Source organism: Eublepharis macularius, chromosome 2 (assembly GCF_028583425.1).
Source record: "Eublepharis macularius isolate TG4126 chromosome 2, MPM_Emac_v1.0, whole genome shotgun sequence".
NCBI classification, from domain to species: domain Eukaryota; kingdom Metazoa; phylum Chordata; class Lepidosauria; order Squamata; family Eublepharidae; genus Eublepharis; species Eublepharis macularius.
The window spans coordinates 212082695-212100017 of NC_072791.1; the positions used below are offsets into that span (position 1 = coordinate 212082695).

Here is a 17323-nt window from a genome sequence, read left to right on the forward strand (position 1 = left end):
AGTCATAATTCCTAAACGGGACATCCTGGTTCAGAGGAAGTACGTCCCTCAGTGCTGCCAGGTGCTGGTGGGCCAACTGTAGGGGTGAACTGCTGCCTGTATTCCCCACTGGAAATTCCTACCGGCATCTGGGTTAGATCCAGATTTTCCATCGGCAGAATGGCTCATTCCTGCCTCTGCCTCTTGCTGTAGTTTGCTGCTCATCACAAAATGCTGCTTTGAGGGGCAAAGGAAACTGAGAACGACATGGGGAGGGGTCTGCAGTGGGAAGGGGGAATCAGGGGAAATTGCCACGGGTCTGCCTGGTCACTGCTGCTGGCCGTACGTGAACTGGATTGATCTTTCATCTGATCTAGGAAGGCTGACATTCTTATGACCAATGCGACACCTAAACATCATCCTGAGCATTCCTGCAGCTGCTAGAACTGGCTAAAGATTTCCGCAATCCTCTTTCTCTTTTAGGAAAATCTTGAACGACTTGTCTTCGGATGCCCCCGGCGTGCCAAGGATTGAAGAAGAAAAATCTGAAGAGGAGGCAGCAGCACCTGCCATCACTACCGTGACGGTGCCAACTCCTATTTACCAGACGAGCAGTGGGCAATACAGTATGGCGCTATTACTCATATTCTAAATTGATTGGAGAGGAAAAGTGCATTCGAATCTCAAACCTCAGTTTTAAATAAAAATAAAGACAAGTGAAGAAATATCGTTGCTGTTTCCAAAGTTGCCTAAAAGGAACAACAACAACTAAGTATTAACGAACACCCAAAAAGGGAGTCCTGTTTTAAATTTTAAAATGTGATGACATCATGCCAAATAGGAGAGAGAGAGAGAGATGAGTGGAAAGAAGCCAAAAGATAGTAAAAGGCGAGTATTAAAAGCAGTGCAGCAGAAGAGGAATGAATACCAATAATGGCTGATTCCGCACACGTTGGATAATGCACTTCCAATCCTCTTTATAGGTCATTTGGAACGGATTTTTGTGTGTGCAGAACAAAAAAATCCACCTCAAACGATGGATAAAGTGCATTGAAAGTGCATTATTCAACGAGTGCGGAATCAGCCACAGGTTTCTCTGCTGCTCGGCCAGCAGGGTGTGTGAGCAGCACCCGCAGGAAGACGGCGGGGCCAGCGACACTCAGCTTCTGCAGCATCTCGGGGGCTCTCCTGCAGCCCAGGCAGAGACCACTCCTGCGCAGAGGCTTTGTCCAGCATCGGGTGCCCTTTCTGCCATCTTGACGGATGTGCTGGTTGACCTCAGCCGTTCAGGGGACCAGCTAGCAAGTGTCTCCGTCCGGCTGGTGCTGGCTCTGCGATTCTTGCCCAAGGACAGCGTAGCCACAGTCCATGGCTTGAGAAGTGTGTGGTGGTGCGGCTCGTCCTTACTGGGCCAACTTTTCAAGGCTGGGCGGGAGGATTGAGGGCATAGTGCTTGTGAATTATTATCTGCTTCCTCCCCAGTGTGGTCCTGATTTTTTTTTAGGGACTGGTGTTGCTGATATCCACCATCAATATGGCAATGCTGTGCATGCAGGTATTGTCTGCATGAATGGATTGGTGTATATGTGGCCAGAGCAGAGGAGTCTGTGCTGGAAGCCTTGAATGGAGGGACCGTGTGTGAAAGGCGCACCCGCCGCAGTCTGAATGGGGATGTAGTGCACTCAGGAAGTTCATGAAGGAAGATAGAATATAACCCAATGAAAAAAAGGAACGATGGAGCAGGAAAATGGTTTGTGAAGAACAAAGAGAAACTAGGCAGACGTGCAGGAACGCTAGATAATGGAGTTGTGACTGGGGGAGCATTAAATAGTAAGGCCAAACACATAAACCTAGCCCAGCAAAGGAGAGAGTCACGAGAGAAACAGTAGCCGAAACAAAAAACTGTGACAACCTAACTAACAAGTACAATAATAATTACTCTCACAAACCAATTATTACAATATTTCAGCATGTATTTTATAAATAGTATTCAAGATAACCAATTGCACACACACACACACACAAACCTTGCCACGGCAGCTGCAAAAAGCAGTCCAATAAGTTGAATTCATACAGGGTTTTTTTTTAACATAAAGTGCTAGTGCCAATTCCAATGTTTATACAACACTCGTTGCATAATTAAAGTGCAAATGCTACAGTGGTTATGATTCGTAGAGCACAATGTGCAACCCCACAGTCATAACATTGCATAGAAAATCTGCAAGCAGACAGCTCGTGGATATAAGTGGAGGGGAAGAAGAAGTCCAATCAAGGACGTGCCATCTGACGGTTGGACCGGTTCCTGGGCATAGGACCGTTTCGGATCTTTTTCAAAGATGGCAGGATGTCAAACAAAGGCTGACGCAATCCTTACTTTATTATGAATTCCTTATGAGGGTGGTGGGCTGACGTGAATGGTAAATTGTCATCCTATTATAAGCAGAGTAAGGATTGTGTCAGCCTTTGTTTGACATCCTGCCGTCTTTGAAAAAGATCCGAAACGGTCCTTGCCAGCTGCCGTGGCAAGGTTTGTGTGTGTGTGTGTGCAATTGGTTATCTTGAATACTATTTATAAAATGCATGCTGAAATATTGTAATAATTGGTTTGTGAGAGTAATTATTATTAAACATAAAAACCTGTCAGATAGAAAAGAAAGAAAAAGGATGCATTCTGAACTACTGGGTACCAGTGCTTGTGCTAGCTAGTCATGTCAGAGGTAGAGTGCTGTTTTTGCTGAGCTTTGATTAGTTACATCAGTGATGATTTGCAGTTAATTTTCTGTTGATTACACTATAATTTTCACATTAGCCGTACTGTAAATATGTAACCTTGGTAAAAATCAGTATTCAAAAACTGAATCTCCTTATTCACATTTTTTTTAATGAAATATTGCAAGATAAATGTGCATAATTACACTTTCCTATGTGTAGAACCAGGGCTTTTTTTCAGCAGGAACACAGTGGAACAGAGTTCCGGAACCTCTTGAAAATGGTATCATGGCCGGTGGCCCCACCTCCTGATCTCCAGACAGAGGGGAGTTTAGAGTGCCCTCCGCGCCGCTCTGTCTGGTGATCAGGGGGCGGGGCCACCGGCCATGTGACCATTTTCACCGAGGGCAACCCACTGAGTTCCACCACCTCTTTTCCCAGAAAAAAAGCCCTGTGTAAAACAGCATGAAAAGTGTTTTTCTTCAAAAGTACCTAATTAATAAAATGTTATTTGTGTGTGATTGTGGAAGCTGACGGTTGCTGATCCGAAGGCAGATCTTTGCAGCATAATTTGGGGGTGAGGACCAAAAAAGCCAGCTAAATCGTAGTCTTTTCCTTTTAAAAAGAGAGCAGCTTTCACACTTGCAGCAAGCAATGACTAGTTCAGCTTTGAAAAAAAAAATCCCTGGTCGGGCTCAGCCACAACACTGGTGTTAAGTAGCATAGACACAGCTCAGCCAGAGAAACAGGAGCATTCTTTCCACTGATGGACATAATGATTCATGTGTCAACTGAGGGGCTGTAATAACCTTGTGCTGGTTGGTATTTTCTCATTGCCCAGTACATGCTGCTTAATAGCCCTGTGGCAGAGCTGTGGAGAGGGGGGGGCTTTACACGAGATGCTATGTGGTGATACCGGCTTTTTTGTACCTGTCTAGGGGCTTTGGGGGAGGTACCATAGTGCCCCCTTGCCAAGGGGATCATGGCTGCTCGTGGAAGGGGGAATCTAGTCCTGATTTGAGGCATCTGGCGCAAAGCCTTCCTTGCTGGGACTGCAGAATCAGGGCAATCTATCCTGCATTCTGTGGACGAAATGATCCAGAAACCAGAGTGTTATCACGTACAATATGAAACATGGAACCAAGGGGCTTCAAGCAGGTTTAGTTGTAAATTGTGGTTTGTTTGTTTGTTTGTTTGTTACTGGGGGGGAAACTGCACTTTGTAAATAACTTGTGTGCGTGATTTTGAGGAGGTTAATACTCCAACTGCTGACTCAAATCTGCCCGCTTTCAGTTGCGATCACACAGGGAGGTGCAATCCAGCTAGCTAACAATGGCACAGATGGCGTGCAGGGCCTGCAGACTCTCACCATCCCCAACGCCGCCGCGACCCAGCCCGGCACGACCATTTTACAGTATGCTCAGACCACTGACGGGCAGCAGATTCTCGTCCCCAGCAACCAGGTGGTTGTTCAAGGTAAGAACATCTGAACCCAACTCAAGATGTGCAAAAGTCATGAAATTACTTTCTCCCTCTGAGGCGAAGGACATCTTGGGTTGTTTCCTTTCGCCCGATCAGGAAGGCAGGAAGTCAATGTTTATTCCACCTCTTCCTCTTGGAGCCCGGGAACGCCCCTTCTCCCTCAGTTCTTTCCTGCCACCAGGGAGAGCAGTTGTGGCTTCAGATTCTCTGACGCCCCACAGTTCTTTTGCTTAGAGACTTCTTCCTTCTATTCCCTTTTTTTCTTCCTCTTTCTTTCTCTCCTTTTTTTCCCTGCTACTATTCTGAGCTGCCCTCTCTTTCCCTGCCTTTTTCTCCCCTCCCTGCTGTCCCCATTTTTTCTGCTGATGCCGAGACTGAAAAGAATGGAGTCTCAGAACTCGGAGGACAGCTTTATGGATGGGGAAGAGCAGAGCACATCAGCGGCCGCAGAAGTGGCCAATCCTCCCGGTACCATCTTGTCACTGAGGCTTGAATGGAATCCTGATACCTTTCCTGCTGGTAAGCTGCGTACCTCAATGAAGAGGCCTCGCCGCAAACACCCAGAGCTGGGATCATTGTAGTCCCGGAGTCAACATTTGCGTTGAGTCGGAAGCTGCGGGAAAGGCGGGAAACAACAATGGCGTTCGCGCCAAATCCCACGCGGCTCCATGCGACGTGCCGGCCAACCTCCCATCGGGAGAGAGCTACACAGGGCCTTCTGGTGCTGACTGGAAGCTGCAGATGCCGAGTACCAGCGGCCAAGGATCCGGGAACATAAACAGTGATCTTGGCTCCCTGTTGCAAGACGAATTCCTTTCCCTTTTGTGCCAAACTTTGAGGGAGGAAATCTTTAATTTCCGCCAACCTTCTCTTGATGCAGCAAGCGAGTCTACCTCCACCTCTACCTCTCCCCCCAGAAAGGTGCGCCATTCTAATCCGCAATGGCCCACTAAGGCTGCCCAGAAATCTACCCCAGATGCTTCCAGGGTTAGAAGCTGTGTCACGTGGGTGGGGGAACTTCCTCTGAAAGCGAGGAGGGTGAAGAGGGGGAATTCCTCTCCAAGGAGGAAGAGAAAGAGGAGATCATTATGCTGGATCAATATGATAGACTATTTAAGACCAAAGATTATCAGTACTTGCTGACCAAGACTTTGGCGGTCCTAGATCTTCAAAAGCAAAAAGGGGAGGAGGAGGACACCCCTGGGGCAGGTAAGGCTGCCTCTAGACCCAGGGGGTGCAAGGAGTTTTTTCCCCAGGGCAGATACCCCGGAGAAAGATAACCCTTTCCTGAATACTTCGAAAGACAGCTAAAAGTGGAGTGGGCTTCTCCTGCTTCTACTAAACAATGTTCAAGCACAGTCAAAAAATTATATGCCTTACCATCTTATGCTAATGAGCTTTTGCAGGTTCCAAGGAATGACGCCCCAGTAGCAGCCCTCCAATCCTCATGTCTCTTGTCTGAGTATGGCTAGGGATCTGTAAGGACAATGTGGATAAGAAAGCCAAAGCCGCCCTCTGAATAGCCCATGAAGTGGCAGCCACGGCTAACAGCTTCTTCTTCTGCATCTATTGTTTCCAGAGTGGCAGTTGTGTGGCTACGTAAACTAATCCAACTTCTTCCGAGTAACCAAAAGTGCCTCCTAGAAGGGGCAAATAGAATCATGAAGGCAGCTACCTTCACTGCAGATGCCACCTTAGACGCCCTCACCTTTTCTTCCAGGGCCATAGCCTCAGTAGCGGTCGCCAGGAGGCTTCTTTGGCTAAGAGCTTGGCCGATCTCCGATCCAAGTTTATCCTGATGGCATATCCTTTTCAAGGGGACAAACTATTTGGGGATGCCTTGGAGAAGGTGCTAGTAGAAAAGAGACAAAAAGAAAGCCTTACCTAAGTCGATCAGATGAGTGGATAGATGTCCCTTCAAAAATCAGTCCTTTCGTACGCACCACTCCTTGGCCAGACCTCGCCAGGACACCCAAGCGCACCTCCTGGAACATCAGCAAACCAAACTTCAAAAGAAGTAACTTCGGCTCCAGAGCCAACAGACAACACCAGCAGTGTGGCAACAGGCAGGAATACAACAGCAAGAGTCGAAAATCCTGACTCACTTCAAAATCTGGTGGATGGGAGGCTACAGCTTTTCCAACGAGCCTGGCAGGAGTTGGAGGTGGACGCCTGGACCCTAGATGTAGTCTCAAAAGGATATTCAATAGAGTTCAAATCCTACCCACCGGATCGTTTCCTAACAACCCCCCTTCGAAAAAAATCACCAAAGAAGACTCATTACCCTGCAAGCAGTTCAACATCTTCAAAACATCAAGGCAATAGAACCAGTACCCCCATCGAGAGCAGGGCTCAGGAGTTTATTCTCTCTTCTTCACAGTGCCAAAGAGAAACGGAGATTGGACAGCTATTCTGGACTTAAAATTCATGAATCAGTTCATGGAAACATTAAGATCAGTCTCAGAAGCTCTAAGATCGGGGGACTTTCTCACCTCCATAGATCTTACCAAGGCATATCTTCACATTCCGATTCACCCAGCTCATCGACAGTTCCTCAGGTTCCATGTTGACAACAGACATTTTCAATTCAAAGCACTTCCATTTGGGCTGTCCACGCCCCCCAGAGTCTTCTCCAAGTTTCTCATCAACCCCATCATCCGCCTTCGAGAGAGGAGCGCAGCGGCACCTGTTCCTCAGGAGCGCAGCAGCAAACACAGCTCTTTACAATAATGCTTCCGTGGAGGAGGTTTGCAAGGCGGCCACCTGTTCCTCAGTCTCAACATCCGTTAGACGCTATAAATTGAATATTTTCAACTCAGCAGACGCAGCATTCAGAAGGAGAGTTCTTCAACATGTAGTGCAGGACAAGGAAATCTCCCCCCCCCCTAAGGAATAACTGTTTGGGGAGCACCCAAGATATCCTCCGCTTCAGAGGGAGAACAGACCTTTGGACGCTTACCGAGAAGGGTCCTTCTCCTCTGAGGACAGGAGGACATCTTGCCCCTCCCATGTTCCTCGTCAGCTCTTTTCTTGCCTGAGATGCTGTACTGCTGTCTTGTTTTTCTCTCTCCTTCTGTTTCTAGTCCGCTGCATTCTTGTCCACTACATTTCCTTTTCAGATCATGAGAACAGAACACGATTCAGGGTCAGTGAGGAGTGTTTTTTAAAAGGATGGAAGACTTACTGCTTGTGGAGTCACCAGAACTGAGGGAGAAGGGGCGTTCCCGGGCTCCAAGAGGAAGAGGAGGAATAAATTTTGACTTCCTGCCTCCCTGATTGGGCGAAAGGAAACAGCCCAAGATGTCCTCCTGCCTTCAGAGGAGAAGGACCCTTCTCAGTAAGTGTCCAAAGGTCCGTTCCCCAACTCTTATCAAGCAAACCTCATTGCAAAGCACAGTGCTTTGATGCAACGTAGTGTTTTTGGAAAGGGGTACCATGTGTTTTACATTTTCTGGAAATAAAATTGTTGGAGTGCAGTAGGTAATAATTCGGCTTTTAGATCCTGCTATCCAGAGGAACGAGACAAATTTTCACTAGGAAAAAGAATGTTATTTCGTCCTTCCTTTAGAGTTTAGTTTCTGGCACTACTGGAATAGTCCTTGGCAAAAGTAACCTCATCATGGTGGGAATGCCCTCGTATCCGGAGGAGAAAAGAGTTGAGTAAATCAAGGCAACCAAACTGGAGCTCAGCAGTGCTCTTGAAATGTCACAGCAATTAATATAAGTCAAATTGAACAGGTCCACACACAACTAAAAACCATATGGACCAGCCAAGTCCATGAGAAAAAGCAGCAGTGCCTTTGAAGAGTAGCACGTGGAGAATATGAAGAGTGGGCGGCACCAGTGGGGGTCAATTGGACCGTGTTTGGCCATGCTGGAGAAGCAGCAGCAACGGCTGTAGGCAGAAAAGATGGAGTTAGAAAGAGGAGGGGAAAGGGCAAGTCGCACTTGGTAGGCAACATCGAGGAGGCCATTACGCCCAGAAAAGGGTGTAGACAGGAAAGCATGAGAAGAGTCAAAGTGGCACGACAGGGTAGAGGCAGAGGGGCAAAGAAAGGTTGAGAGGACAGAGAGAGAGGCAAGAGGATTGTTGCTGTGTTCCAAGTGTGCAAAGGCAGCCGAAACATTGCTGCTTAATTCATTTGCTCTGCAGCCTGGGGGTGGCAGGAAGGTAGGAGGCGGCATACCACTTCAACACTAACATCAAAAAGCCCCTTTGGCTGATTCCGCACACGTTGGATAATGCACTTCCAATCCTCTTTAGAGATCATTTGGAACTGAATTTTTTGAGTGTGAAACAAAAAATCCACTCCCAAACGATAGCTAAAGTGCATTGAAAGTGCATTATCCAACGTGTGCAGAATCAGCCCTTGTTTATATAGCAATGGGGATTGTTTCCACGGCTTTTTCATTCGTTGGTGTTCCAGAGTTGTCAGGTCTCACACTCTGCTTTCTCCCCCCACCTCCCCAACACTTTTCCCTCTTAGCGGCTTCAGGAGACGTCCAGACCTACCAAATTCGCACAGCGCCCACAAGCACCATTGCACCTGGTGTAGTCATGGCATCCTCCCCAGCACTTCCCACCCAGCCAGCAGAGGAAGCAGCACGAAAGAGGGAGGTCCGTCTAATGAAGAACAGGTCTGTGTTCTGGGTAAACTCGGATTGCGCCTCCATGCATAGACATCATTGTGTCCATATCTAGTGGAGACTGTAGTGGCATGGCCGCTCACTGAAGTGGTGTCTTTCTTCACCCAGTGGAGTGTTGCCTGAAGTAGGTTGTTTCTTTGAGGCGAAACAAAGAATGGGCAGTACAAGTGTAACTCAGTATGTTTACCCGGCACAGTGACTAACCTTCACTGGGCAATATGATAGTTGTAGGAATGTGATTCTTTTAACCCGTTTGTCAATAGATCATCATCCCAATCCTAAATTCTTCACCTCTTGGGTGTTGTAGACATCAGTGTGATGCTAGCATAGCAAGTCTATACTTTCTGCTCTCCCAGCAGAGAAAAGACATTTTTAAAATACATATCTTTCTATGTAAAAGGCAAGCCGTATTGGCGATGACTCGCTTTCTATCCTGGTGCGCCTGCACAGGAGCACCAGGATAAAAATGGAGGTCGTTGCCAGTGTGGCCTCCAGAAGGCACCACCGCAGCGGGAAGGCCAGCGTTCCTGCGCTGTTTTTAGGGACTGTTGTTTTTTTTAATGGGCTCTGTTGCTAGTACATATATATAACACCATGAAGGGAAGAAGATCAGCACTTGGGCTCACAGCTACCCCACCAATCACAGAGCAGCCTGGCCACAATCTTCCTAGGTTGGCTGTATATGGAATGGCCCTCTAGTGCATGTTGAGAAGCCTGTGATGTCTCTGTTCTACCCCAGCCATGGACCAGGGTACGGAAGAAGCACGGGTAGCCTCGCACTGTTTACTGGGTGTTTTCTCTGCAGAGGGGGGTTCGAAGCCCCCAATCCAAGCACATCAGTTCCCCTCTACGGTTTGCTCAGGACAGGGAGCCTCAGGGAAAAGCGCAAAGGTCACTCTGCTGGTGTGACTCTGCTTAGAATGGTAGTGTCCCAAGCTGGGTTTAGCTGTGGTAGGCATGGTCAGAGGCAGTGGGAGGGGAGTTGTTTTTGTTTATACTTTCCCCACATAATAGCCGATTCTGCACACGTTGGATAATGCACTTTCAATGTACTTTAGCTATCGTTTGGAAGTGGATTTTTTGTTTCACACTCGAAAAATTCAGTTCCAAATGATCTCTAAAGAAGATTGGAAGTGCATTATCCAACGTGTGCAGAATCAACTAATATTACAGTTGTTTGCAGAGTGGGTTTAGGATGCAGTCTCAATCCTGATCCTCTCCAACATGCCTCCTGTGCTGCTCATCTCTGGCTCTTCTGCCAGCACCAGATTTACAGCATTACACCGGCATATCTCCAGAATCTTTGACATCTCTCTGAGTTTCACTAGAATAGTTAACTTAACAACAAGCACCATTGTGTTTCACTGGCACCCTGCTGCTCTTTTGCACAGCTCAGAATGACTGCAAGTACCTGAACTGTTGAATAGACAGCTTCTTTATTTAACCGAGCAGAAATGTTGTGCTCAATCAAAAGATCAAGATCATTTGCCTAGAAAAGAGAATCATGATTCGTTCACTCCAAAATGATTACAATATTCATTCAGGGTAGCCTAAATGATCAAAGTTGGCCAATCATATTTTCGTATTGTTCCATATATATTCTTTTTGGTCCACAGGGAGGCAGCACGTGAATGCCGCAGAAAGAAAAAGGAATATGTCAAATGTCTAGAAAACAGAGTGGCTGTGCTTGAAAACCAAAACAAGACATTGATTGAAGAGCTAAAAGCACTTAAGGACCTCTATTGCCACAAATCGGATTAATTTTAGATTCCCATCTTTGGTTTGTTAATGTGGGATAAAGACTGGTTTGATGATAGCCAGGAAGACAAAAGTGAACTGTTTATTTTGTAAACATTTCTTTTTTTTTTTCTACGCGCAAAACTGCCTGAAAGCAACTGCAGAATTTAATTCATCTGTGCTTTGCATTAAACTGTGAATGTTGAATCACCTGCCTCCACTATTCCCCCTTCCCGTTCTACCCACAAAACTATTTTCATCACAGCGCATCCCAAGTGTGAAGAAAAAGAAGACTTCCTCACCTCACCTCTTCGTCAAGGAATAATCGTGTTCTGTTGCGAAGGGATTATGGGGGAGTGGAACTTGATGCAAACGTTTCAGGAGTCAGTACTGAGCTTGTTGGAAGGCCTGAGAGTCAGTCACCCCAGCCTCTGCCGGGAAGTATCCAGTGGCCCCGGAACAGAACCAAGGTATGATGGTTCTCCAAGGAAATAGTGGTTGCCAAAGGGTTGCAAGGTTCCAAATATCCATTCTCGAACTCCTACATGGTGGGACGATGCCAAAGGACACGCACTTGCAGGGAAAAAATTAACCCGCAGAGAAGAGTTTGCTCGCTTGCTTTTTTGTCACTTGTAATCTCCCTATGGGATGTTTTAGAAGCCTCTCCATACCATTAAAAAAGATTTCCATGGTTCCTTAATTAATTCTCTGTAATTTAAAAAAAGAAATGTATTGTATTCAGCCTTCTGAATGCTGTCCTGTCACCCCCATACCGTTGATATCCTGGTGGGATATCAACTCGTAGAAAGCAGTAGAGTACCCTGACCTGGATAGCCCAGGTGAGCCTGATCTCGTCAGATCTCAGAAGCTAAGCAGGGTTGGCCTTGTGGTTAGTAATTGGATGGGAGACCTCCAACAAAGACCAGGGTTGCAGAGGTAGGCAATGGTAAACCACCTCTGATAGCTTCTTGCCATGAAAACCCCAGCTGGGGTCACCATAAGTCAACTCTGACTTGAGGGTACCACACACACACACACACACACACACACAAGCAGTAGAGTAGAAACAGTAAAGCGCAGTTAGAAGAGACTTAGAAGAGGGACACACTCTCTGGAAGAGGAACAGTCTATTAAAGCATGGTTGTTTTGTTATGTTTTATGTAGTGGTTACACTATTCAAGCCAACCACTAACAGAAGCACAGCTAGCTTAGTATATACAGCTGGAAAAGAACGGAAAACAAGCCCAGGTACCCTTAGATCCTCTTAAAAGAGTTGCCACTCTTGTAAAGTTCTTAAAAGACCATGTTTTCCTAAACCACTTTATGAGATTCTTAAGTGTAATATGATTAAAACAGCAAGCCCTCTGGTAAACAGAATTTCCTGTTTATCCAAAAGATACGTGCTTTGATTGACTGGGAAGGAGAGTGTTGGTCCACCAGATCATAGCAGAATATGTTATCCTGGATCATTAGTTATCCCTGAAATTAATCTCTTGATTCCTGCTGTTATTTTCATCCTCATGTATGCAAGCCTGCACATAAAATAAACCTACTCTACCTCTTGGTGGAGTATTAGCTGATAGATAAAGCCATTAGGGCCGGGGGGGGGGTAGGGGGGCTTGTTAAACATCTGCAGCACTGTTAGAGGGTAGACATTGTGAATGGGCATTTGTTTTCCATGAGACTTAAAAGCAAAGTTTAAACTTCATCATCAGTTTTATGCAGGATAAGAGAACCAGGTCAATGTTTTATTTCCAAGATGGATGTCCCGAAAGAACAACAAAACTCATAGGACTATGATAAGAGAAACTTTAAAATTTTAAGGAACACTTCACCCTGGTCTTAATTTCTCATTAAAATTATTTCCCCCTCCAGTTTTTTTACATTGTTATTTTAACATGTTGGTAAAATAAATCTGGCTTCTGAGTTGCCTCGTAGATTTACATAGATTTATCGATCTTAAAAATGTTGCCACCATTAAAAGACATCCTTTACTTCTCAGATAAATAGCCTTCTAAAAATAAGCAGATTCTTGCGTTATGTGGATTTTAACAACTTTCCCCTGTACTGTGCAGTACATTCTCCTCCCCGCTTTGAGCTGGTGGTAAAATCATGAACTCTTACTGTTTTTGTAGGTGTGATTCATGTACTGCTAATCTTGTTGAAAGATTGATTGGTGTACTTTGTTCAGGAATTTTTTTTTTAAAGCTTCTACCTAATGTTGGCTGTTTTCTATGTGAAATAACCTGTTTAAATTGTATTAAATTATGCAATAATCCAAAGTTTATTTTAGTTACAATAAGAAAAGCCACCATTCTAATGTTCCTCTAACAGAGCATCCTTTGAAATTAACTGAGATGATCGTGTCTTAGCAGAATGGGTTATTTTGGAAGACCCTGTGTGGCCTTTTCCAAGGTGCAGTTGGTCTATCAAAGAGGGCCAATGCAGATATGCTGGGAGCGTTGTAGAATATGCTGTGATTGCTCTATAGGTAAATTCAGGGTTTTGATTCTGGAATGTGTCACCAGCAATAAGATAAACATTTCAATCCATTTTCAGTAATCCAGTACTGAACATTTCACATTCCTTAAAGGAAATTTTAAGAGGTGATAACTATTGAAAGTTTCATTGATCCGAGTACAAAGCTAGCTAAATTACCAGGATATGCTTTGCAATTCTAATAGCCAAAAGGAGAAGGCGGCAATTTTTTTTTTAAAGAACAAAACAAAAACACCTCATTTTGTATAATTTATTAAGTTAAAAGCAAGATTGGGTTATCAGCTCCTGTTATATATTTGGGCCCTTTTCTGCCTAACACAAATGTTGCTAAAATCAAGAATTCATTGCCGGGCTTAACTGAAAAGAAGGCATAGAAAGGGCTAGCTCCATTATAGTCATTGTACACAGATTTGGTTTCAAGTACAGTTTCTATATTTTACAAAAGAAAAGGGTGTCATGCTGGCAGTTGAGATATTGCCCAAGGTGCTCTTCTAACTTAGATATTCTTGGAAATGCTTATGTATAAAATATGTACATATATAAAATATATATACACAGTATATAATCTATAGCTCTGAGAGCTTTTAAGTCAGGAATGCTGAGTATTATAGTATATTGAGGTCAGAAAAAGTTTTACATGTGTGTGTTTGTGCGTGCGTGTGTGTGACCGCACTTAAGGTTTTTGCCCCAGTAGTTTAAGCTGCATTACTCTGTCGCTTATTCATTTGTGTTTTATTGTTGTTCAGTTTTTCATCTTCAGTTATTTTATTTTGCTGCAATTTGTATTTTTAAGGAGAATTATGGAATTTATGTCAACTCTAAAACTCCTCTCATTCCCAAATTCTTCACTGTGTGCTTTGTCTCTTTGGCAGCTATAAACTAAGGCAAAAAGATTTGGGAAGCGTTTGTTGTATTCTAAGGGAGCTAATTTCAAAAGTTGGATTAAACTTTTTTTAAAAAAATCTGTGTGCTTCGTAGCAGCTTACTCCAGATTTTAGCAGCAGACAGCAGTGTTGTTTGAGTATCCAAGCGAGCTTTATCCAGACTGGTTTGTTGGTCCTGTAATCTCTTTGCATCAGAACAGAAACTGCCTTACTAGGCACTAAATAATGATCATAAAGGAGAGGACACTCAACGTCAGAAAACTGGCAATGATTTGATACATCAGCGGCAGCCTTATGTATTGCTGAATTGTACTGCATCAGACTGCAGACTGAACGTTTGAATGTTCACGTGTGTGTATGTTTAGACAGTTTTTGTCCAAACGCCTCGGTTTTTAATGGGTTGAAAGGTTTCTCTTAACATGAGGAACAAATCCCGACACTGCATTTCTCCCTAACTGCAGTTTGGAGTACAGGCTGTTCATCACGTACCTTGACTTTTATTTCAGTTGTAGGAGCTCCTGGTGAGGTTGTCGTGGACCTATGATCTGTATGCATCTCAGTATTCTTAATTAATCAGCTGATTCTCTCTCAGGATAACCATAAAAGGAGTCAGTGCTGGCAGAAAGATCTACACAGGGCAGTACCAAAGATTTAGATGTCTGTTACCATGTTGGGAGGAATTCCCACCATTCTAACAACCAATGGAAATGTCCTGTGGGCTAAGATTTAATTACAGGAACAATCGAAAGAGAAAGAAAAAAAGATTTCCGTTATGATAACTCTGTTTGGCAGTCTATGGACAGAACTGGGCATTTGAGAAATTAAAGCTTGAGGAAAGATGAGGAGATTCTTTTTATCAGTCTTAATGGCATTAACTTCATTCAGATTCTCAACAAAGCACAGTTCTGAGTTTATTCAGTGGCAAACGAGACAAGTGTGTAATATTGGGTTTTTTAATCTTTTAATCAAAGGTTTTTATAAGTAGTATAAACCCATGGCTATGGGAAGATTTCACGGATCCTCAGACTTTGCTAGGTATAAAAGACTACTAACTCCTGTTTGTTCTAAACACATTGAGAAGCACAGCCAGTTTTGGTGCTGAAATTTTAGTGGCCTGCTGCTTTAGGATACATTCACTTACAGTGCTGAATATAGGTTAGGTCAATACATTACTTCACAGCAAGATGAAGAGACAGATCAGAATGTAATCCTAAACCTTTTTAGCCTTGAATGAATGTATTTTTTTAAAAAAAAAATATGCAAACCATAGTCCTGGCAGACAGACAAAACATTTAGCACAAGTTAGAATAATTATCTGAATTTTTGGTACTCCCAAGTGCTGGTCCCTGCCGGCCAGATGTCAGCTTTCATACCTTTTTATGGCTTCTTTCCACAGTCAGAAATTCCTAGGGCTGATTCAAGAGTGTCCTGGTGAATCATTAGCTTGTTTACCCCTGCAAGGAATCTCAAAGCATCCCGCTGCAGCCTCTTGTTCACTTTCTCAGGGTTTGTGTGCACCTAAAAAGTCACCATTTTGTTTCTGTTCCGAATGATACGAAGCGTTTATGTCTTGGGATGCTATTTCATCTGTAGGGTACTTGCCCGGGGGTGGGGGTGGGTGGGATTTGCGGTTTTGCTCAGTGTAATGAGAAGACTGATGACAACTAAGATAGGATAAATCTAATTTATTCCTGGGTGTGTGCTGCAAAAATTAAGTGCTGGAATCCTCTTTATCACCGTGGGCTTGACTTGTCAGCCACACTGGTCATTGCATTGCTACAATGATGTCTGTGCTGTTGTGTACATAAAAACCTCTTCACCTGTAACGAGACCAAGGGAAGTGAATATTCACTTATTATTGACCAGGCGGTGGGTGGGGGGTTCTGTAATTCTGCCTTCTGATTGACTCCTTGATCATGTAAACAAATCAGAGGCTGGTGCCAGCTCTTTCTTGTGTAAGCAAGCATTTATTGTACTTCGACTTTGGAGAATAGCATAACCAACGTCAAGTCATGTGAGCCTCAGCCTTAGCCAGGTATCTGTGATGTGAGGGACAATCTGAAATAGAATTGAAGTAGAAAGAGGGAGAAAAAAATATCAATGAACTTCAGAAACACCCATGATTAAAAAATTATGGGGGAGGGGGGGTAGAAAAATGGTTTCTACGAGTTGTACTTTAGGTGCCACTCTTACGTTTTTATAACAAAACTATTCCTGTGTTTGAAAAAGCAAGAAGCTAAATAGTAGACTTTCAACTCTGTTTTAAAAGCTGACACTACTGCATACACCAGCCTTCTGGTTTGGGGAGCAATGGGGAAGGGAGTTGTACAACTTAAATACTTTCTGTGTATAGCTTTCACCTATTGCATTTGTATATCGGTTTTCACTTTAAGAATAAAGCAATTCTGATCTGAGATTTTCAATTTGAAACTTTAGAATAATGTGGGAAGTTTCTGGAGTTAGGGTTGCTATGTTATTTTTATTTAATAAAAACTATGAAGTTCACACTCCTCCCCGCCATTTCCGATTCTTTGCCCCAATCAGCACAAAACAGGGTATTGAGCGTTAAAAAATTCTATTGAAATTAAATTACTTAGCAAAGAAATACAAACTGGAGAACAAGTTTGACAATTCCCTACTTCCTAGAAACATCCCTGTTTTAATTTTGTAACTTAACCTTTTGTGCTTTGTTTTTTAAATGTTCTGAATTACACTGCATTTTATTAACATTATGTACATACTAACTGCTTTGTGTTTCAGAATGCTAGTAATTGCTTTGTATATTAAAGTGATCCTTGTGAATTTGTGAATTATTGTCATACAAGTGCTTTTTTCTTACTGTAAAATTTGTGGTATAAACTGTCATAACACCCTTTTTACACATTTATGTGCAGACACATAAACATGCTTTTAAAATCCTTTCCAAGTTTCTTTTGTTTTTTAAAGAGGGGCCTGTTTACTTCGATACTTACGTTTCAGCAGTAATTACTGAATAGTAGAATAAAATTAAGAATAAAAATATACTAATAAAAGCCCTCTCAATTGGTGAATACTCTGGAGCAAGTCAGTTCTGTTGCTCTTTGTGGCTTCTGTGCAGTCCTTCATTGATAGGGAAGATTTCCAGAGCTTTCTAGAAGACTAGAAGCGCCCCTCCTCCCTTTGGCACTTTCCCGCCAAAAACATCACATGACAAAGAGGAGAGGCACTATTCCCTTAATTCTCTTTTTGCCACCTCAGGGAGAGGATCTCCGTTGCTGTTCTCAGCTTTTCCCTCACCTCATCCTTGAGGCTCAGAGATTTATTTCAAAAGTTTTTAACCATCGAGTCATTCTAGTGAAGAATTGAAACTACATTTAAAGAAGAAAAGTTTCTGTCTTTCCTTTCGT

The 17323-nt window shown here is 43.7% G+C and overlaps 1 protein-coding gene across 3 annotated transcripts in view; it reads left to right on the forward strand.

Annotated features, from left to right (window-relative positions):
- CREB1 (cAMP responsive element binding protein 1) overlaps positions 1–16858 on the forward strand; it is a 47167-nt gene extending 30309 nt beyond the window's left edge. For 2 of the 3 annotated variants that reach the window (XM_054970562.1, XM_054970563.1), the window contains 5 exons: positions 463–605; positions 1484–1534; positions 3982–4164; positions 8658–8808; positions 10434–16858. In XM_054970562.1, coding sequence (XP_054826537.1) covers positions 463–605; positions 1484–1534; positions 3982–4164; positions 8658–8808; positions 10434–10578 — 673 coding nt within the window. In that variant the 3' untranslated portion in view covers positions 10579–16858. The remainder of the gene's footprint in view (positions 1–462; positions 606–1483; positions 1535–3981; positions 4165–8657; positions 8809–10433) is intronic. The other variant, XM_054970564.1, reaches the window with a different exon arrangement.
- The last annotated feature ends 465 nt before the right edge of the window (positions 16859–17323 follow it).